Source organism: Sminthopsis crassicaudata, chromosome 5, assembly GCF_048593235.1.
Source record: "Sminthopsis crassicaudata isolate SCR6 chromosome 5, ASM4859323v1, whole genome shotgun sequence".
Classification (NCBI taxonomy): Eukaryota; Metazoa; Chordata; class Mammalia; order Dasyuromorphia; family Dasyuridae; genus Sminthopsis; species Sminthopsis crassicaudata.
Genome location: NC_133621.1, coordinates 171,109,910 through 171,134,144, shown reverse-complemented (window position 1 = coordinate 171,134,144; position 24,235 = coordinate 171,109,910). Strand labels below are relative to the sequence as shown.

At 35.5% G+C, this 24,235-nt stretch overlaps 1 protein-coding gene across 3 annotated transcripts in view; it reads right to left on the bottom strand.

Annotated features, from left to right (window-relative positions):
- The window catches only part of PRKCQ (protein kinase C theta), a 185,976-nt gene that overhangs the window by 72,518 nt on the left and 89,223 nt on the right, over positions 1–24,235 (bottom strand). For all 3 annotated transcript variants that reach the window (XM_074268751.1, XM_074268752.1, XM_074268750.1), the window contains 6 exons: positions 22,704–22,735; positions 22,526–22,611; positions 20,966–21,095; positions 15,425–15,534; positions 14,178–14,301; positions 4,990–5,150 (listed from right to left, as the gene is read on the bottom strand). In XM_074268751.1, the coding sequence (XP_074124852.1) occupies positions 4,990–5,150; positions 14,178–14,301; positions 15,425–15,534; positions 20,966–21,095; positions 22,526–22,611; positions 22,704–22,735 (643 nt within the window). The remainder of the gene's footprint in view (positions 1–4,989; positions 5,151–14,177; positions 14,302–15,424; positions 15,535–20,965; positions 21,096–22,525; positions 22,612–22,703; positions 22,736–24,235) is intronic.

Sequence of the window (24,235 nt, the reverse complement as noted above, 5' to 3'; positions counted from 1 at the left end):
CTAGGGAGAATACCCAATTTTGGCTAATTGAGGTGATTGAATAGTTAAAGTGCCCATATATTGGCACTGGGATAAGTTATCTTGCTAGTTTTAAGCAATGTTATCCCTTTATAAGAGAAGCAGCATCAAGGGTATTGAAAAGTTGGATGACTATGTTAAATATACGACACAAAGGTTTCTCATTCATATCTCCTGTTTCCCTGCAGAATTTTTTTTTTTTTTTTTTTTTTTTTTTTTTTTTTTTTTTTGAGGCTGGGGTTAAGTGGCTTGCCCAGGGTCACACAGTTAGGAAGTGTTAAGTGTCTGAGAGCAGATTTGAACTCGAGTCCTCCTGAATTCAAGGCTGGTGCTCTATCCACTGCGCCACCTAGCTGCCCCTCCCTGCAGAATTTTGTGAAAAGTTTGGAGATCAAGATTTGGGATTAGGAAAATACTTAATCCCAGGATTTTGGGAATAATCAATGAGAGTTATAGCTAGGTTCTGATTTTTTTAAACAATAGATCCTGAGAAATGGCCACATTATTAGAATTCACACTGCACATTTCTACTGGGCTAGAACCAGTTACCATATTTTACATAATTATAGCTTCAAATAGAATAAATTCAAATACTGGTGACTGATTTAGGGGATTCATTGTTCATACTAATCAGGACCTTAAGTCACTGTGGGTCCACTGAAGAAAAAAAAATGTAAGGATTATGATCTATTTTCAAATACTTCCTCTTCCCACTCCCCCAATCATTCTGAGTCTACTGCTCTTATATGAGCTTATATGAAAAGAGAAGAGCTTTCCTTGAGGAATCATAAATTATAGTAAGGGAGGCATTTGACAAAAGGAGATATAGAATCTCAGTTGGAAGATAACTTAAAAGCCATTTAATCCAATTTATATGGATAGGAATTACTTCTACAACTTAATCAATAGGTAGTCATTCATCTCTTTTGCTTTGAGACTTCTAATAATGGAAGGAGAGAGAATCCAGGATTTCTTCCAGACTAGACTATTCCTCCATTCTAATTGTTAGGGAATTTTTTCTTGCACCCAGTATAAGTCCCATCATTGTGACTTCTAACCATTGCTCCTAGTTCTATCCTTTAGTCCTTTATTACTTAATCATCTCTCACATTTCCAGTCTTCTCCCATCTTACTTCCCAATATGTATGCATCAATTCAGTGACAATGGCCTCCTAGTCATCCTCCATCCCTGGAAAAATCTCACCACTCTAGGAAGCCTCTATTAATTATTTTTCTATTTATATTTCTATAGTTCACTTTGTATATATTTGTTTGTATGTTGTCTCCCCATTAAACTGTAAGCTTTTTGAGGTCAGGGACTGTCTTTTGTCTCTTTTTGTAACTTTAGAGTTTAGCATAGTGCCTGGAACATAGAAAGTGATCAACAAATGTTTGGGACAAGTAGGTAAAGAGAGTGCAGTCCTTGAAGTCAGAAGACTCATCTTCCTGCATTCAAATCTGTGTGAACCCAGGCAAGTCATTTTACCCCCTTTGACTTAGTTCCTCATACGTAAAATAAGCTAGAGAAGGAAATGGCAAAACACTTCAATATCTTTGCTAAAAAAAACACAACAAAACCAAATGGGTTTGCAAAGAGTGGACAAAACTAAATAACAAAAAATGTTTACTGATTGAATTAGGGCAAGTTGGTTGCTTTTTGCTTATGTGCTGTTATCTTGCAGTATACTGAAATACCTAGATCTCTTTCAGTTTTCTCCCATTCTGTACTGAATGATTGATTATTAAATTCCAAATGTAAAACTGCATTTGTTCCTATTCAATTGCTTTTGTTTTAATTGTTCTAAACTGTAAAGATCTTTTAAAATTCTGATCATAGCTCTACCTTCCCATTTCATCATATTAGCAAATTTGAAAAGCATGCCATTTATGTCCTCCTACAAATATTAAACAGCTTATGGTTAAGGACAGATCCCTGGAGTATATGCTAGATTCCTTCTTTCTAAGATGAAATAAACTACTTCTGTTCTTTGTATATGATCACTTAGTCCTGAATTTACTTATTACATTATCTAGTCCAACTCTGTCTATCTTGACTGCATGAGTGACTGTCAAAAACAATGATAAAGTATAGGGGACAGCTACGACCAGGTCAGAGACATGGTCAAGTCACTTAACCTCTACCTCAGTCTTCTCATCTATAAAATGGAAATAATGATAGCACCTATTGAGAGGAAAAAATGCTATAGTAGTAGAGTGCTTGGCACAGAATAGATACTACATAAATATGTCATTATCATTATTAGGTAGATTACCAGTAGCATTTATCCCTTTAGGTACTAAGTAACTTTTTTTTTTTAAACAAAGGAAATGAAGTTAGTCTAGCATGATCCCTTCTTGGTGAAGATGTGCTTATTTTTATTGATTAATTTTTTTCCCAGTAAAAATATAAAGGAGAGGAGAGGTAAATTAGGAAGGAAAATGGGAAGGTGGAAGAAGATAGAAGGATAGATGAAGATAGAAGAGGAAAACTGGGAGAGATGGGAGAGAACAAAATAGAGGGAGGTCAAGACAGAGAAAAACTGAGAGGAGTAAAGTCCATTTAATAGGATCTCTATTATTGTGAGAAATGTAGAAATCTAGTTTTTATCTTTCTTCGTGCTTTAAGTTTGAACTGAGAGTTCGCATTTTCTGGTCTTTAGGTAAACCACTTTGCAAACAGTAGGCTCTTAGCAGATACTTTCCAGAGTGGATGACTAAATGAAATAATGAGGTGCTTGTACAAAGAATAAAACTGGATCTATTATTTGTGCATCAAATATTGACATAATTTGTAGATTTAATTGAATGGTTTTCTTATTCAAATATGGAAAAGCACAGGGCTTGGGGACAAAAAGGAAAAACCATTAACAATTAAAACTGCTCTTGCTATAATTATTTCTTTCAATAAACACCCCAAATCAGCTATAAACTGAGTGGCTGAAATTGACATAATGTGTTTAGGATTTTTGATAATATGTTATAATTGCACATTAATTGATGACAAATGATAATGAAGAGTAACTATAAAATTGTTGTGCCCAGATTAATGACAAATGAATTTGTAGTAAATAATATTATTGCAAGGACCATCTAAATGGTTTAAGGATGACCAGCTGCAGTTCGAAAAGAAGAGTGAAACTTCTGGTGTAGACACCTAAATTCTGAGTGGGATACAGATTAATGCAGCTGTTGGCGCTAACTTGTATTTTAGTTTGCTCATTATAATTCGCCAAAGTCTAGAGAACAGGTGTCTAAATATTACATTGATAGGAATTATACAAATGCATAAAACAGTATGATCTTTCTCAGGTGGGGAAAGACTCATGCCAGTGGACTTTTTCTAGGGCTTAATGTCTTATCTTGAAAAATTCCCTACCCTTCTTGATGTTAGAGTTGACACATTTTAATTGCCCATGATACTTGGTCAGGATTACATACAGAAGATTTTTAGTTCCCTTTTTGGTTATCTTAAGAGTTGAGAAGACCTTGGCAATCATCTATTCCAACCTGTATCTGAACAAGAATCCTTCTACATCTTCCCAGACAAAAGATGGTCCAGCCTTTGTTTCAAGTTCTCCAATGAGGGGGAATCCACGACTTTTAAAGGAAACCCATTCCACTTTGAGAAAATTGTAATAATTTGGTAGCTCTTCCTTCTAGGAATCTTAGATCTTAGCACTTTGCAACAACTGCTTCTGGTTTCTGCTCTGTGAGATCAAATGGAATGAATCCTTTCCCCAAGAATAAGCCCTTTAAATGACAGCTCTTGTCTACCTCCATCCCAATCTTCTCAAGATTACATATCCTTAACTTCTTTCAACTAATCCTGCCTGGAAAACTGAGGATCCTTGCAGAACAGCAGCAGCCTGGAAATTTGAGTTTGTAGCTCCCATGCCATTTTACTTTTAGGATAAGCATCCCATATTGATATCAATGACCTATCTTCTGACCTTCCTCATAATTGAAATGTGGAACAGAAAAGCATTAAGGTAGTGAATATAAGGGCAGGAATGCCCAACCACACTAGCCCATCTACACTCCTCTCTAGGACCAGGAGTTAAATCTCCTGCCTTTGCAATGGCCCTGCTCTGTCTTCATATACAAAAAGTAGAAAACACAATGGAAGTGCCATTAATCGATTGGCACTCCTCTTTCCCGCAAATGCTCTTTACATTTAACTTTACTTTTCTCTCCTATTTTATTTCCTGCTTCACAGCTGCTAAGCATACCCTTTGTGCCTGTGGGCCTTATTTCATGATGTTCCTTTATTTAATTTTCCTGGGGTAATTTGCCTCTACCACATTTTTTATATCAAGTTTATTTCTGAAAATCCCTTATCTTCCTTCCTGGATAGATAGGCAACAACTTGAAGGCAGGGATATTATTTTTAATCTTTTATCTCCAACACTTAGCACAGAATTTTGAACATTTTTTGTTCAATTGTGTCTGATTCTGTGACCCCTTTGGGGGGTTTCTTGGTAAATACACTGGAGTGGTTTGCCATTTCCTTCTCCAATTTATTTTACAGATGAGGACATGGGGGCAAACATTAAGTGACTTGCCCAGGTGACACAGCTAGAAAGTGTCTGAGGCCAATTTTGACTTTAGGAAGATGAGTCTTTCTAGCACCAGACCTGGCATTCTATCCACTGTCACTGAAGGTAGAAGACACTTAATAAAAGTTGGCCAAATTGAAATATTCTTCCTTGTTTTTAACTAATATTCTATATACTACGGCTTTAGGAGTACAGGTGCCATATTTTCAGAGGGATATTGACAAGCTGGATAGTATCCAGAGAAACACTTCTAGATTTTTATACCAAATATAAATCTTTCCTTATTGAAATGCTGCTTAATGAACTCTTCGTAAGATTTCAGCCCCAGAATGATTAGCCCCACTGACAAGAAGAATCCTTATTCATTTTAATTTCTGTAATCGGCCCAGATGAACTTCCTCATCCTGTAACGTACCTTGCCAAAACTTCCTTTTCCCAACATTTTGTGCAAAATGAAATCCTCAATATTGAATTTCATCCTGAGGGATGGTTGTTCTGTCTTCAGTACTGGTCCTGAATGAGGTTCCGTGCTCACCATCCCTTCCACTGGCAACTCCCAGGAGATTCCCTGAGGCTCTGAAATGAGCAAGCCAGTTACTGAAAGTGAACTTCAGAAAATTTAACACTTTCCCAATCATACAGACTCCATGCATTTTATATTTCAGATATCCCATTTGTGGAGATTGTGCTATTTAATTATAGGGGTAGAGACCTTTAAATGCAGTCTGAGTTTCTTAGGGGCTGTCTCATAAGCTGGTGATCATGGATAAAACCCTCAATCATCCATTGACTATTAATGACCCAAATCAGACTATGGACAAATTGGGATCTGAACCCAAACTGAAAAAAGTAAAAGGATTTATTTTTGACTGTCCTTTGCGACATTGTGATTGATGACTATCAGATATATCACCTCATTGGCACTGTGAATTTAGGAAAGGCACCTGAAAATAATTAATAATAGTCAATATTTAAATACTGCTTATGTTCAAATTAATATTTATTATAATTATATTTAAATTAATATTTAAACACAATTTATATGTTATCTCATTTGATTCTTACAACAACCCTATGAGTAAGCACTACACAGAGGATTTTCCCCATTTTATAGATTAGGAAAAATAAAACTCAGAATAGTCAAGTGACTTACTTGCCCATTGTCACATGGCTAGTCTCATTATAAAATTTGAACAACATTCTCCCCTAAGTGCCCAATCATTTATCTTTCCTTTATTCCAAGTTATTTCACACATTTCCCCCCTTCCTCCCATTCATCAATGTCTCAGTGAAAAATTTAAATTCACCACCCCTCCTTTTGCTCTGGACTTTAGAAATCCTGGGCTCAAATCTTATCCCTTATCATTCACTACCTGTGTAACTTTACACAAGAAGCTTAACCTCCTTGGACCTCAATTTCATTATCTGTATATTGAGAAGTTGGACTGGATGGCCCAGTGGTCAGAATGCTTGAACCTGGAGTCAGGGAGATCCGAGTTCTAGACTTAGAAACTTCTTGGCTGTGAGACTATGAACAAGGCACTTAAGGTTCACTGTAAAAAGGGGATTAATAATAGTACCTACCAGGGCAGCTAGGTGGCACAATGGACAGAGCACCAGGAGGGACCAGAGGGACAGGAGGACCCGAGTTCAAATCTGGTCTCAGACACTTAACACTTCCTAGCTGTGTGACCCTGGGCAAGTCACCTAACCCAGCCTCAGAAAAAAACAAAACAAAACAATAGTACCTACCACCTAAGATTGTTGGAGAACCAAATGAGATAGCATTTGTAAGTGTTTCACAAACCTGAAAACACCATATAAATGTTTTTTGATGATATTTCAGGCCCTTTCTATTCCCAAATCTATGATCTCATACTATAAATTGTATTTTATGGTCTTTTCAATAGAATCTGAGCTCATTTCCTGCTAATTAGAGGTGGAATAAACATTTGAATGGGAATTTAAAGGACTGGATTCCTAGAGCTGCAATCTGAAGTAGATTGATATGCACCAAAGGAAGTCTCTCTAACCTACCTAATGGAAATGAAAAACATCTTTTTCCTTGTTTTCCTTGTTACAACACTTACTATCTTTAATAACTAAGTCACTGGACATTCTATTCTCTTAAGGCAAAACACAAATTTTATCCTTTATGTTAGAAGGTTTCCAGATCCACAACCATATATCCTTATTTTCCTTTGACTTATGTTCCAAGTGAAAATTCAACTACCTTCAAATTGTTAGTTGAACAGCAATCCTTTGATTCTTGCTAAATAGAATTTTGAGTTCTGGTAGACTATTTCTTCACAAAATTGTTCTACTATATTTCATCATGGTGTAAGATGACCCTTAGGTCCCAGAAAACTATGTACTACCAGCAAAGCATAAGCTATGGATGATTTTACCATGATGGAAAGTATTTGAGTGTCTCTGAAAAGACTTAATTTATTGTCTCAATATTAAACTACTAGGAGAGGAGAGAAACTTAGTTGGTCACTATAATGATGAATTGTATTTGTTTATGTATATATATATATATATATACATACACACACACACACACATATATATATATATACATATATATGTACATATGAACAAAAAAATCAGAAAGTATTAAACGCAGATGAGTTATGAACTTTAACAACAGAGGGAATATCCACACGATATGATGGGTTTATTGAAATCTTAAAGCACTGACAGTTCCTACCCATCTCTATTTATTTGCCTTTTAAAATCCATAATGTGTAGGTAATGGGAAAATACTCTTTTCTTTGGGGTCAGCCAACCAGTCATTAATTATTATTACAGTTAGATTCTTATTTGCCTAATTGTATAACAGATAGTGGCAACAAATTTGAATCAGATGCTTACAGAGTAATACAAATGTAAGGAGACCTGGAGGCCATCTATAACAGTGTACTCAAGATATAATCCTCTAACTTTCTCAAATAAACAAACTGCACTTGTCTCTCTCAACTTTAGCTGCACCTGTATATTCCATAAGCATTTCAAACTCAAAATATAAAACAGAACAGAATACAGTTTTCCTCCAAAGCCACCTTTCCTTTAATGTTCCTTTTTTTTTTTTTTTTCTTCCCAAAGTCATCATAATTCTTCCAGTTATCCGTGTTTGTAGTCTTGGAGCTTTTCTTAGCTATTTACACTCCTTCAACTTTCCTATATCTAATTTGCTGTCAAGTGTTGTAAATTCCCTTTTATAACATCTGTTTTTATCTGTCTCCTAATTAGGTCTGTCTTCATTAATATTCTCCTCCGTCAATTCAGAGTGGCAATGTTACTCCCCTGCTCAAGAACTTTTAGGGACTCCTTATTGCCTCTAAAATTAAATACACATTCTATTTGACATGTAAAGTCCTTCAAAATTTGGCTCTAAACTATCTTTGTACATTGAATATAAATTATTATCACATCACACATTCTGTTTCCTGCTAATTTGGTCTACTCAATATCACTGTTGTTCAGTTGGTTTTGTGGCAAAGATACTGAAATAGTTTGCCATTTCCTTCTCTAGCTCATTTTACAGAAGAGGAAATCGAGACAAACGGGAATAATTTGCCAAATTTACACAGATAGTTGTGAGCCCAAATTGAACATGTGAAGATAAATCTTTCTGATTCCAAGTCCAGTGCTCTCTCTAGTGTGCTACTTAGATGCTCCTACATACAACTTTTCCTTTTGTGCTTTAGAATGAGCTATTTTCTATGCCTGCTCATTCATATTCGTTCATTTTCTCTCCCCTCCCCTTTGTCTCTTAGATCCCTAACTTCTTTCTACTTTCAGCTCAATAATCGTGACTTAGGAAAAGGACTTTCTTGAATTATTTTGTGTTGCTCTCTTCCTCCTCCTCTTCCCTCCCTTCCTTCCATTTGTTGAACTAGATATCAGATCAGAATTCAAATTATTTCCTTTTGGCTTTTGTAGTGTCAATGCCTAGCATAATGCCAGATAGATAACAAAAGCCTAATTAATACATATTTAATTGAATTGAAATTAATGTGATTGGAATAGGAAATAGTATAGAAAGACTGGAGGCTATAGTCTTAAGGCAGTGCTGCCATATCCTACTATTGCCTCATGTTGAGTTAGAATCCACATTTTATTCCATCTTTTAAACTTAGCATTTATCTCTAATAAATTTTAATCTTACATATGCTTCATTTTTTTAGTCTTTCATGATTTTGTTGGATTTTTGCTCTGCCATCCAAGATATTAGTTACCTCTCTACCTTGTGCCTCATCTGGAACATTTGATAAAATTTGATTTTAAAAAAGTCATTTATGTTTTTACAGAAATCATTAATAAAGGTGTTAAACAATGAAGGGCCAGGGACAGATAGCAAGAACATCTCCCTTCCCTTTCTGATAAAATCTTTTAGATTTAAACCAAATGATTAATGACTTCTTTGAATCTGGTGCTGAATCTACTTAATTATGTAATTGTCTAACCCATCCCTCTCTATCTTGTCCACAACATCTGCATGAAAGATTTCATCAAACAATTTGACAAATAAAGTATAAGGATCTGATGTCCTATTGTTATCTCAACATTCAATATAACATGAAGTAATGGAAAGAGGGGTTGGCTTGGAGTTTAAAAGACATGGGTACAAATTTAGCCTCAGATACATTAGGAAAATCACGTGAGCCTCAGATTAACCATTAACAAAATAAGGGAGCCATATTCAATGATCTCTAAGGTTCCTTAAATGTCTAAGTTTATTATCCCATCAAAAAATGAATTTTTTCCCCTCAAATCTGCCCTTCTTTGTTATTTCCCTATTTTTGTCAAGGTCACTACAACTTTGGAATCATCCTCAATTCTCCATGGTCTTTCAATCTTCCTCTTCTTCTCCTATATCTGTTTGATTGATTCCATCTGTATATCATTTTAATATGCTTCCTTTTCTCCATTCACATGGCTCTCATACTTGCCTCCAAACTGGCTTCTAAATTATCTCTTTTCCGTACAGCTAAGAAAGTGATATTCCTAAAGCATAGGTGTGAGCATGTTACCTCATTGTTCAAGAAGATGAATGAACTCCTTATTACTTTGGGATCAAATAAATAGTTCTTGCTCTCTTTACAGACAAACTATACCTTATATCCCCTTTACATGCTTCCCAATTTAGTTAAGCCAACCTATTTCTTGTTCTTCACACATAACATTCCATCACCTATCTTTGAGTAGGTTGTCTCCCTTGCCTAGAACTCACTCCCTTTTCTTTCCTACCTCTTAGAAATTCCCTCAAATTCAAAATAATTCCTTCAAAATTCAAAATAAGTGTCACTTTCTACTTGAGACCTTTTATCATCTCAATTGAGGTGCTTTGCTGACAGCTATCTTATATTTAGTTTTGAAATATTTTGCACATATTTACTTAAGTGCATCTTGTTTCCACTGAGAGAATATAAGCTCCTTGAAGGGAGAGAATGTTTTATTTATGTCTTTGTATTCTCAGTGTATAGGAACTCATGTACAAATATAGTAATTCAACTAAAAAAAAAGCCAAAATGAAATTTGACTTTAGTCTAACATGACCTGTTCTTTGTGAAATTCTTTCTGTTGGCTGATAGAGGTCAGTCCTTCCTGTCCTAAGTGCCCACAAACAATCCTTTCTAGATTTCTACCAAAAGTGGGAGTCAAGTTTGTTAGCATACAGTCTTCAGAATCTACTCTCAACTTTTTCAAAAGAAGAATACATTTGCTCTTCTCCAATTATATGGTACCTTACTTGTCATTCAGAGTCTTTCAGGGATCACTGATGGTATCTAAGAAATCATATCCAGTAGTTAATTCTTTCTATAAGGTAGGATTCTTTAAGGTAACTAGTTCTCGTAATAATTTTTGCTCTATCTTTACCAATGCAAACTCAATTTTATTGAACAAGAAAATGAAATCAAAGTAATTTTTGAGTATTTTTGCCATCCTCAATAGCAATCTGTTTCTTCTTTCTTTGTTCTTTTTGTAATACAACTATTTTTTTTAAATCACATTTTGGTAACATTTATCATCAGCTTTAGCTCATTTTGAGCACTCATAATATGATTTTTACAACACTGTACCATTTTCTGTTAAATTCAGTTAATGTCTCATGTCACAATGCTACTGTTATCTTATAGATACATATTAAAAAGCCAAGTTGACCAATGAATTCTCTGTGCAGCCACATTTTTTTTTTTAAAACCAGGGCTTCTTAAACTTTTATCACGTATGACCCCTTTTTGTTTGAGTAATTTTTACATGACTGCAGGTATATAAGGATATAAAATAAATATATAAATTAAACCTTTATTGATAATATATCATAATTTCATGACCCCTATATTCATTTACAAGACTATCTGGGATCATGGGCCATAGTTTAAGTTAATGCCTTAATGGGCTTTAGATAATTTCACTTTTCTACCTTTATTGAAAATATTTCTGTTATATCTTTTAAATATAATTTTTGAGGGCTTTGAATGCTTCTAGAGTGCCTTCCTCTATAGAATTTTAAGCCATGGGATTCTACTTGGCCTAGCTCTAGATTCCTTAAAAGAAATTTTTTTTCACAGGGTGCATATTAGGCTATGAATTCTAATATGGAATATTTATTTCCCTCAATTTTTTTTATCAATTTTTTTTAGCAACTAGTTCTTTCCTATCAGTCAGCTTCAGACCAGAATAACAATTTCCCTTTATAATCCCTAAACTTGGAAGGATGCACTTACTAAGACAAGCTAAGAATTTATTGACTGCTATGCTTTTGCAAGAGGGAAGGGAATACTGCCTACTATGTGCTAGACTGCACTATGCTAAGTGCTTTACACATATTATCTCAAGTGAAAGGAGAACTCTAGCAGATTCTGGATAACTGAAGTTTCCCCACACTTATTTTATCATATTTCCATGCCAGGTTTGTTACCTTTTCCTCAAATTCCTATAGGCAACCTATAATTTACTTTGGTGGAAATATATTTTATGTTTTTCCCTTCAAGGACATTTCTGGGGAACATAATCTTTTTTTGGAGGAAGAGACTCATTTCTATCTTTCTATCCCCAGTGCCTATGTGCTTTACACATAATAGGTATATAATAAAAATTTGTTGAATTTAATTCCCTTCAAATATTCCTTACAATTTTCCTTGTTCTTTTTTCTAATGTCTTCACAAGAGTTTTCTTAATATAGCTTTAGCTCTTCCCTTATGCCCTATTTTTTTTCTATTTTGTTCCTTTTTTTTAAAGGTATACATTTCTGAGCTACATATTTCTATTGTCAACCTCATTCCACCTAGTCTCAATGCTATCTATGGGGTCAATTTGTCTCCTTCCATTAAAGTATACAATTCATATACTTTTTATTTCCAACATATGTGAATAGACATTTGAAAACATGCATTTCATTGCTGATTCTTAGTTTCTCTAGTGAATTAAGGGGCATCTTTATTTCTGTTTTTTGTTGTCAGGACTCTCTCTCTCTCTCTCTCTCTCTCTCTCTCTCTTTATAGACAATTTTCTTTCCATTCACTTTCAAGTCCTTTTGGTGACATTTGTAAGATACTAGGCAAATACATTTTTATCAGGTTCTATTATTCATAGCCCATTTCAAGCCCTCAATTATGTATTTTTCAGCTACCTTTCAAAAATCCTGATCTTGATTCTCAGCTTCCATCTTCCTAGCTAGATGTTCATTTACCAAATCTGCCTCTCTTCAGAAGCCCCTGTTTCCTATTGGTTGTAGGGATAAAAACACCATCTCATTCCCTAATGTCCTTTGTTTTTTTGCCTTGTACTTCATTTTCTCTTACAATACTCTCTACAATATTTTCTAGATTCTTTCTGGAAGTATCAGAAGAGGATTGTGGTCAACAAATCTGTGAAGTCTTGAGAAGGTCTCAGTGATGAACCAGGTATATACTCTAGGAAGATAGCAGAGTCCTGATGGGAAGGCAGAAAAGAGGCACCTTGATCTCCTTCAGCAAGGAATCAACCAACATGACTGCTCTGCTATTATTCCTTTCACTCTTCTTATAGAGCATGATAATCAGTTTAATTCCACAAACATTGATAGCACACTTACTATATATTCATTGTGTCTATGATGCCTTTGAATAAACAGTTGCTTCTTTCTTTGAGGGCCCAGATTTCCCCTCTATGGGAAAGACCTCATGCCTTTTACTAAGCTCTAAGTATACGCCCTCCCTCTCTCCCCATCACATTATGGTACTATTTAACCTTCTGACACAGGTTAGGATTCTTTTTTTTTTTTTTTTTTTTTTTTTAATTCATTTTCACCTTGAAACCAATTTTTCAAGGAACCCTTTTCCATTCTCCAAATGCTAAAGAGTAAAAAGACCCTTTCTTACTGAAGAGATCAATGTACACTTTGAGCCCAGAGAGCTTTTACTTGTCCATGGCAAAAAAGACAAATAAAGTACATTTTAGCAAGTCATTAAAAATTCTCTTTGCCCTACATACTACTGTCTGTAAAGGAGATCCTGAATGTTCTGTCCTTCTTGTTGGTAGCTTGTGGTTATTTTTCAAAGGGATCTGCTGGGATAAATCACCAGAGGAAAAAGGAAACTTTTGAGACAGGCTATATTAATAGCAGTGTTATCACCTTTCCTCAAGTTTGCCCAATCATTCCCTTTCATGAGCAATTAGTTGCATTTTGTCAAAAGTTCAGGGAAAATACTGCTCTGCAGGAGGTAGCCCAGATTCATGTATATGAGGTGGATCTGGCTGAATTTCCAGATACTTTCAAACATCTTTCTTCTGATTGGTTTTAGAAGTTTCTGGCACTTTCTGCTGGTCTTCCCATTTTTCTGACAGTTCCCACAAACTATTGCCAGTTTTATTCTCAAGCAAAATTTTGCACTTGTCTACTTCAAGTCATTGTTACCAGGGAAACCCTTCCTGTTCTCTATGTCCTCTTTTTTCATCTCCTTTCTAATTAGCTGTGTCCACTCCAATTATAGCAGGAGTCATTTGGAGAATAGCTAAGCCTGTTTTAGAGTTAGATATCATCTAGTTCAAACCTATTACTTTATTAATGAGGAAACCAAGATCCAAGGAACTTTAGTAATTCACCTGAAGTTATCCATTGTGTAACAATTGCATTCTATCTTATCAGAAGTGATCTTCAGGAAGCCCCTATGAAGTAGACAGTGATTCTGATTCTGATTTTACAGATGAAGAAATAGGGACTTTCATTGTCTCTGATTTAGTACATAGAACAACCAGAGCTGGACCGGGGTCTTTAATCTCCTTGTTTGTGCTCTACTATAGTATGCTGAATGGCATAAAGAATAGAGTGACCAGCCAGCCCAAGAACTTTAAAGCCATGAGGTCAGAGTTAATCAATAATAGTCCCACCAAGGGCAGCTAAATGGCATAATGGGTAGAATGCTGGACTTACTAGTTGTGTGACTCTGGGCAAATCATGCTTCAGGTGATTTTCATTAGTGATATGGGAATAATAACAGCACCTACCTCCCATCAAATGAGATAATAAATGAATACATGTAAAATTCTTTAAGTCAAAGTGCTATGTAAATACTCTCTAGTATCACCATCATCATCTCTCATTAAAGTCACCTTTTTTTCCAGTTGTAGAAATGGGCAAATATGGAATTGTTGCTCCTTGCTTTAAGTGGATAGGGAGGCCAATTTCAATAGGACCTTCTCTGAAGATCTGTTCTGTGTCACGTAAGCATCGAGCCTGGGTTACAAACCAAAACAAAAACAAAATACAAGTTATTCTCTCTTCTGGTAAAGGACCAACTCAGCAATAAGTACTAGTCATGGTAAATTTCCATATTTGGAACCCTAGATGGATGAATAAACTGGGGGATCCTGTTTCAAGTTCAGTATCATTTCTTTTGTGGGGAAGGAAAAGAATAATGCAGTGGTCCTCAAACTTTTTAAATAGAAGCCAGTTCACTGTCCTTCAGACTGTTGGAGGGCCGGACTATAGTAAAAACAAAAGCTCACGCTCTGTCTCCGCTGCTCAGCCCATTTGCCATAAATTGGTGGGCCACATCAACGCCCTCAATGGGCCATGGGCCATAGTTTGAGAACTCCTGGAATGATGTCTAAGGAGAGGGCAACTTTCTTAGTATCTTTTCCAATTTATCATAACATGGAGGTAACCCAGGATCCTTGATGATAACAACAGTGAAATAAAAGTTGTTCCATATCTTAGACAGAGCTGAAAAGGTTTCTAAGTAGAAGCTAAACTATGTTTCTTTTCAAAGACAATCCCAAATTCAAACCCTCACCACTGAGTGACTGAATTTTTTTGCCCAGAGAAAGTCATGGAGACTATTTACATGATACTCCATTTCCCATCTCTGGGCCTTTACCTACATTAGTCAACATTTTCTTCACCTCTGCCTCTTTGGATTACTACCTCCCTTAAAAGCTGAGGCCTAAAAGTAGGCCTTTCCCTACCACACTCCATGAAATCTTTTTTTCTTTCCACTAGAACCTGTATTTCTTATTTATTTATTTATTTTAGAACCTGTTTTTCTTAAGGGTAACAAATGTTTGACCCAGTGCCTGAAGCACTCAGTAGATGCTTCTTAATTAACTGACTGATCCAAGAACATTGAAAAATCATAATCTTTGTGACAGAGTGGATATGCACACAGATGAAATCATATTAATTTTAAAGTCTGGAAGAAACGTTATAGGCTCAAGCGCATTTTTTTCCTCACTTCCTCCCAAAGGATCTTTGAAACTTTATATATAATTCTTTTTTATGTCTTCAGGAACCTACTGGTTAAATACATCTCCAATTCAGTTTCCAGGGAGAATTCACTGGACGTAAAGAGCATTCCTACCTGTTGTGTACTTTCAATCATTGCCAGAGCTTCAGCCATGAGTTTTTGGTTTACCCCACAAAGGTTGGCCACCTTTGTTTGGCATCGATGGTGAACGTTCATGCCACATGCTGAAAAGAAAAAAAATATATAATAGAGTAATGAGATGAGTGAAACTCCCCTGACAAAGTAGCCATTATATTTGTAGACTGTGAATTGTATATATTTTTTTCTTTTTTCCCATCTTTCCATCTATTTATAACTATTTGGGTCCAAGATGGATTTTGCTTTTATTGTATTAAATTTAGCAACAAATAACTGAGAAAAATCCTTAAATATTGGCAGTATTCATTATGCAGTGTTGGGCTGCATTTTGAAAAAGCCCTGTAGGCTATCACTTTTAGGCGGCCTGGCACCAAAGTACAAAAAATTAACAAATCCACATTTTTTAGAGGGCTTGGTACTGTGGGAATATTTTAGTTTGGATCTCAGCTCTGGTATCACTTGATTACCTTTGTGCAAGTCACTTTCTGGTCTCAGTTTCCCCTTACTTAAAATAAGGAATCAAATAGAAGAACCATGAGGTCTCATCTCTAAATCTATTACCTATGATCTATTTATGTACCATGAATGCTGAATAAATTAACCCCCTCCTTTTAAAAAAAACTCTCTCAGCATATATTTTTTAAATTCCCTTCCCCCAGTTAAGTTGGTGAAGGTCAATTTCTAAGACCACATTAAGGAGATAGCCATAGATGAATGAGGCATCTCTGGAATTACTTCAGGTACTCTAGGGATTTCTGGGAGCAAAATAATGGGAAGGTATGGAAGTGAATAAATGAAGTGAAAATCTACAGCCACATATAGTACCTCTTAAATCTCTGCTGAGGAACAGTCCACTTAAAGCATTAACTAAAGCATCAATGAGAGAGTCATTTAAGATCTTCAGATACAAAACATGGCTGCTGAAAGCCAGAAAAAGTACTTTTCCCAAGGCCATGAAAACATTTGTTATCACCATTAATAGAGTTTAATGCAACTCTTTTCAATATCAATTATGCTTTGGTTGGTGGTAAAGACTTTGAGATGAATATTATTTTTATAGATTAAGAACCATATATACCAACTCTTATTATAAAAAATACTTTCCTAGAAACACATGTAGATACTTCCTGCAGTTTCCAGAAACCTAATCCCATACCTAACCCCTCAAAATATGCAAAAATAGGTAAGGAAGAATTTTCATTTCAGCACAGATATTGTTACTATTGGCTAGATCCTCCTAGAACTTCCATTTTGAGGAAGACACTTAGGCTAGTTTTATGACTTCCTTCTCCATGACTCTCCCAGAATTTTTCTATAAAGCTTCAGAAATCTCTTTGCCCTAAAATCTCGGTTAATCCATAGAATTTTCAAAGTACCATCCCATCCAGTGGGACTGATTGATCCCAACATCTCCATTTCCAGGAGGATATGAGGGCCAGCCTTGCTTTTGTTTCTCTGCAGGCTATATTCCTGACTCTTTTAGATTGCCTATATTCCATCTCTGCATAAATTCTTCTACACACTTGTCAGCTCCCTTTAATGTGTTTTCTTTCTTCATTAGGATAGAAGCTCTTCAACATCAGCCATTATTTTTATTTCTACTTGTACTCATATTTTCGGTACTTTAAGCACAGTGCCCAGCATACAGTAAGTGCTTAATATTTGTTGACTTGACTCATTCATAAACTGTAGGATCATAGATTTAGAGTTGAAAGATCTTACCTAGTTGAATATCCTCATTTTACAGATGGGGAGACTGAGGCCCAGAAAGATGAAGGTCTTGTCTGAGGTTGCATAGTTATTATCTATTAGTGCTAGAATCTGAATCCAAGTCTTATGACTCTAAATTCAGGACTTTTCCATACCATTCTTGTTGCCATTTATGAAGGTCCAGAAAAAGCTGACATGATTTACTTCTGGATTTTCATATTATGAAGCTTTTTTTTTTTTTTTTTAAACAAAAGCCATTATTTCATTCTTTAATGACTTTCCAAGACCCCATTTGGGGTTTTCTTGGCAAAGACATGGGAATGGTTTGTCATTTCTTTTTCCAGCTCATTTTACAGGTGAGGAGACTGAGGCAATCTGGGTTAAGTAACTTGCTCAGAGTCACATAGCTAGCAAGTGTTTGAGGTCACATTTGAACTCAGGAAGATGAATCTTGCCTGTAGCACTCTACCCAATGCACAACGTCACTGACATTTAATAGTTATATGACAAAGACTAAGTCACTTAACCTCCAGGAGCCTCAGTTTTTTTCATCTGTAAAATATGGATAAGACCTGAAATGCCTACTATGAGACTCAAATGAGATAATGTCTATAAAGGCCTTTGCAAATTTAAAGGAGCCATAGCATCAAGACAGCAATTTAAGAATTAAAAATTTGGGCTACCTTATCACTTTTACACAAATTTAGACAAGTAATTTTTCTTCTACAGACCACAATTTCTTTCCTCCCCAAATGAAAAGGACTTGTCAAGATTTTTTAGGGTTTTTTTTTTTTTTGACTAAAATTCTATAATACTGTGTTGAGCTCTAATTCTTTAACTGAAGTCTGATGCACATTGTGCATCTACTCTAAAATCCTGTCTTCAAGGCCTGAATAAGGGCTCTATTTTTATTAAGAGAATGGAGTGGTAAAATTTACCTTATGCTTTAAGTAAAATGTAATCTCATATAGATAGAATTTTCTTTTTCTTTAAAAGACAATTTGCTACTACAATAAAGTTTTCCATATAACAAAAGGGATGTCTAAATACTTCCTACTCATTAAAAATTTTTAAACTACTTTTTTCAGTTATCAAACATGAATTTTCTTAACATTCCCCCCTTGGGGAGAAGATAAAAAGAAAACTTTTCTAACAAATAAATATAGTCATGCAAAACAAGTTCCTATATTTTCCATATTCAAAAATGTGTATTTCATTGCACATTTAGCCCGTCCTATCTGTTGGGAGGTAGATAACATTATCATTTATGCTCTATTACAATTAATTCCTGCATTGATCAGAATTTAAGTCTTTCAAAATTATTCATTTTTATCAACGGAAAACCTATTCATTTTAAGTAACATTTAATACAATAAAATCATAATTCACCACCACCAGAAAAATATGAACAACTCCCATGGGGTTTGTTATAATGGAATTGGATCTACCCTTCCATGGACTCAAAGATTTCAATGTCTTGTCTAAGAAAACATTTGAAATATGATGCATTTATCATGTATCCCCGTTCAAATATATACGATAAATACATACATATGTGTTGATATAAAGTGAAACAATGCTTCTCCCATGTGTATATATATGCATATGTATATATACATATACATGCATATTATTTTTACCAGCTCAAAATGTTTTAACAAAACAAAACAAAAAAATAAAACCCTTGTCGATTCTTTTCTGACATAATCAAGTATCAATATAAAATCATCCTTCAAAAAAAATGAAGAAATTGGTCTTGATGGTGGTTTACCCTCTCGGATTCTGCACTGTCAGCAGGACTTACGCTTGAGTCGTCTACGAAGGTTATGGCTTGTGTGGCTTCATCTACACTCTCTAGCCTATGCCCTGTGGCCCAGTGACACATAGCCGGAGAGTCAGCAGGGATCAGGGCCACACTGATGAATATTTCTCCACACTCTTTATAGCAGTGGACAGAGCTACGCCTTCATCTGGCTAGAACACTGTTATAAAGAAAGTCAATCATATCCACCATAATGACGTCTTGGGGCTTTGCTACTAACCCAGCAGATGGTGTCTGGGTTTGTGCTTGCGTATAAAATCCCGCTTTGGGATTATTTTCATGGGAAATGCAGAAAAAAAAGAAGAGAAGAATAGGTAGAAATAGAGACAGTATATGAGAAAATGGGGGTGATTATAGGTTAAGATAGGAAGAAACGGGAGAAGAGAGAAAAGGGAAAAAAAAATAACACGGAAAGGATTTAGGACAACTGGTGAACAGAACAAGGGCATAGGGAGGTGAGGCAAATTGAGCTTGGGGTGGGGGGGAGAAGATACAGGTGAGAGGCCACAGTAGGAAAGGACTCCAGGGGTAAAAAGGGAAGGGGGGAGAGGGGAAGAAAGGGAAGAAAGGGAGGGGAAGGGGGAGGGAATGCTAAAGGGGAGTGGTCAGAAGGGGTCAGTATAAGAAAGGGGAGGTAGAGAAAGGGGGGAAGGAAAGGGGGGGAAGGAAAGAATGGAACTGAAAACAAAGAATGTTGTCAAAAAAGAACAGAACAAAGTTGGTCATGTGATCTGTGAAACAATATGAAGGAATTCTCCCAGAAGTTCTGAGCCCTTAGAAGGGGCTCTTCAAGGAAAGAAGGAGGGATCCTGACATGGGGAGGAAGGCTTAGGTTAGAAGCCTGACAAATGATATGTATGTATTATAGAGGTGTAACAAAAAGAAAAATCAAAGAAACTGCTAAAAATAATGCTCTCTCTTAGGTCAGTTACCTCATTTGATTCCCTGAAGAGAAATAAACTGGTTATACTGGACACTGGCATAAGTTTAAATTCAAGGTTTCAAAGAACGGACAAATAAGGTGAAAACGGTGCCTTTTCAGCATGTTTTTTTTTTTTAAAGCTCTATTGGAAGGAGACACCTTCTGTGAACAGCTTTCTACCCCAAGGATCCCAAAGTTCAAGCATTAATGTTAGAGTAAATTTTACCCCCCCCTCCCCCACTTCCCACTGTGTATCACATCCTTTTAGTTGTGAGGCAGCAATTTCAGTTAAAGAATTGAAATTTGGTACCAAGGAGATTGTATTTGAACAATGTTATAATCCCCTTATGAGGGTAAGTCAAAAGTATGTGTGGGGGATGCTGGTAGTATTAGTAATTAAAGGATACTTTTTAGTCTTATAATTTTGTAAAAAAAATAAAGATGATCCTAAGACCTACTAGTTCTGTTCTCTTGTATTTTGATTAAAGAAACTTTAACAAGTATTTTTTCCTTTTCTTATAGCAAAATAGAAAGATGAATGAAGGTTGAATATGTTTCATTTACTCCAAAGGAAATGTACATGGCACTTCTCCATAGTGTGAAGTTAGACTTCTCAGATCAGACCTTCTAGAGATCTGATAAAGGCACAAAATTTGGTCACTGATTAGGTATGGGAGGATGAAGGAGGAGGAAGAATCAGGGATGAATAAGAGAGGTCTTTCATCTTTTGCCAAGGTTTGAGGACAGCAGAAGGCAACTGTATCTTCACTGGTTATTAAGTAATCTTTGCTTTTTGTACCATTCCAATGCACAAAAGATGGTTTGGGGGTTTGTAGTGACTAAAAAAAATGTTGCTGCCCTGGAAGATGTCTAGCCCAATTGAAAAGCATCATAAGTATTTGATTTCTCAGTTTTCTTAAAATTTGCTCACCCTTCTTGTACCCCTTTTCTAATCCCCTCCCCATAAGCTGTGAGTCCCTCTCAACCCTCCTTCCCCTGAAATCTAAGAATGCTCCCTCTAGGTTTCACAGATAGACGTTCCTAATGTGGGGGTAATACTCACCATCACACTTTAGCCCTTGCTTTGCCAGTCCCCAAAGTAGGGTTCCACAGTGTTCACAGAAAGTCGGGCTCTTGTAATTGTAGACTTTAAATCTATGGGGCATATCAATTTTAAATCTCTCCTTGTGGAACTAAAATGAAACAAACGTATAAGGGTCACAGAAATGCCTGACTTTTCAGAGAGCTAGTAAAGTACCACAGCATGACTAGACTTCAATTTGGTATTTGCAATATCACTTTGTATTTACTAAGAGCATAGCAGTTGCTTCTCATCATTTTACAATGAAAGGATGCTGTCTAACCCCTTTGTTAAATGGTAAACCCGAGGAACAAACTGGTGGGGATGTAGCTTGGACATAGCCGCATTTTGAGTCAGTAACAGAGACAGAATTTATAGTTCAAAAAGGAGCAACAAGAGCCATTTAGAATATTAGTGACTAAATGTCTTCTACTCACTCTGAACTAGGGTTTTTATTGTATAGATAAAGATATTTACTCTTCCCTCTATAAATTTCTCTCCTTGCATGTCTGAAATGTCCTTTCTTCCTCATAATTCCGCCTCCTTGGCTTCCTTAAAGTACCAGCTAAAATCCCATTTTTTTATAGGAATTCTTTCCTGATTCTTCTTAATTCTAGTGACTGCCCTTTATTAATCATTTCCTATTTATTCTGTATTTATCTTGTTTGTATCTAATTATTTGCATGCTTTCCTTCTCCTTAGATTGGTGATATCCTTGAGAAAAGGGAGAATCTTTTACTTTTCTTTGTATGTATCCATTTTTGTATGTATTTGAATGTTTTCTTGAATACACTCTCTTCTCTCCTCCTAAAATTCAGATCTGACCTTGTCACTCACCTACTCAATAAACTCCAGGGGCTGCCTATTGCCTCTATGATCAAGTACAAAATACTCTATTGGACATTCAAAGCTCTTCAAATCCCTACTTCCTTTTCAGTTTTCTTAAACCTTACTCCCTGACACATATTCATAGATTCAGCGACACTGGTCTCCTGGATGTTCCATGAGGCATTTCTCTAGCTGTCTCCTATGTTTAGAAAGCTCTCCATCCTCAACTCTGCCTATTGATCTCCCTGGTTTCCTTTAAATTCCAGTTAAAATCCCAACTAAATCCCATTTTACAGGAAATTTTCCTCAACCCTTAAGTCTAGTGCCTTCCCTTTGATAATTATTTCCTGTTTATCTTAGATATAGTTTGCTTGTTTATCCAGTTGTATCCCCAGATTCTAAGCTTCTTGGGGATAGAGATTATCTTTTGTCTCTTTTTGTATCCCCAGTGCTTAGCATAGTGTCTGATGTAGAGTAGGTATGCAATATATGTTTACTTATTGATGGATTGACTAAGTTATTAATTTACAATTATTTATTGTATTTCTTGAGCTTTTTATCATTCTCACGTTCAGTTGAGGAAATTAAGATTCAGAGAGTTAACTATCTCACCCAGCTAATAAATGAGAGTGCTTGAATTCCAGCTCATATCTTCTGATTCTAAATCCCTAAATTGGCAACAAATTCACACTTAATACAAATCAAAACACACACCATCGTTTCTCTGCTGTTGACAGCGGATCCTGTACACTTGGCAATAACTTTATCAATGCATTTCTTGTGAATTGCTGCATTACATTCTGAGAAGAAAAAGAAATATTATTTAAGTACCAAAAGAGGTCAGAAACAAACCAAAAAAGAGGCAAATAAGATAGAAAGCTTCCTTACTTACGTTGGCACTGATAACCTTGCTTATTAAGGCCCCTGCAATAAAACACAAAGCCATTTATATTGGATTCCAGAGATACCATGAATTCTACATTTTATTTAAACATTTCACAACTGCATCAGTTCAAGTTTTCCCATTTTAATTTATTTCTTTTTTCCCCTCTCCTTTCTTGTTTTACTTTTTTTTTTTCTGGTTATATGTGTATATTTTTTGCTTGTTTCTTGCTATTTCAAATTGTAGACAACTATTTTATCAGGCATATCACATAACCAGTGAGCAACTGTCACATGACATTTATTGGAGTTAATATTTGGAGAATTAAATAATTGAAGAATTTGTTGATTGTGGGGTGCTATAGTTTTGCCTTATTCATTGCATAGATAACTAGGTAGAAATTGAAAGATCTTAATGAAGCCAAAGTAAGAAAGCAGAAAGGGACTTCTGAGGAATATTGCCAGACTGTTATTTAATTGTTTTTAGTCATGTCTTTTGACAAGAATACTGAATTGGCTTGCTATTTCCTTATCCAGCTCATTTTACAGATGAGGAAACTGAGGCAAACTGGGGTAAGATGACTTATCCAAGATCACACAGCTAATATCTGAGGCCAGATTTGAACTCAGAAAGATGAGTCTCTCAGTCCAGTCTGGTACTCTTTACTATATTAACTGGCTGTCTTTATTAATTTCCAGATTGCTGAACCAAATTATTAACTTCCAGGCTAATATGCTGTATTATCCTTTCAGACAGATTAAAGGTAGCTATCTTTGAAATGATTTATATTCACTTCATGATCATCTAACAATCTTAAACACTCTTCAAGGTAACTAAATTGATTTAGTAGCATGGGAATGTCTATTATTGAAAGGAAGAGACTTAAAGGTGAATGCTCTCAAGTGAAGAAACAGAATATAGAAAATAGGGAGGTGGTCTGTGAGTCAAGAAGACTTAGTTTCTGATTTTTGACCTAAGCTAGCTGTGTGACCCAGCATAAGTCATTTAATTTTTCACAGTTCTAGGAAACTCTAATTTCATGAGACTTTGATCTATATCAGTAGGAGTTTCTAGATGAGAAATTCTCTCCATTAATGAAATCCCTTCCCTTCCCATTTCCAAAAATGATTTAAGATGTTTATTGAGATACTCACTAATTGCAAGAAAGCTTTATTTAATAATGCAAAGAGTGCTGGATTTGGAATCAGAAGTCTGATTTAGGTTCTCTGGTATTTATTATCCAGGTGTATTGGGTAAATTGATTAATCTCTGTGAGACTTATTTTACTTAAGTCTAATAATGGGATTTGACATCTCAAGACCTTTTTACCTCTAAATCTATGACCCTTGTGATTAGAGGAACACTGATCAATGACTATGGATCTACCAAGCCTATTTAACCTTTGGGCTATATCTATGAACTTAGTTCTATGCATTATCTCATTAGTGATCTTAGTGTCACAAAGGAAAATATACCTTTTTAAATATAAAGAATACTGAGACTCAAAGATATGGGAGTAATTTCTAGTTTCTATTCTACCA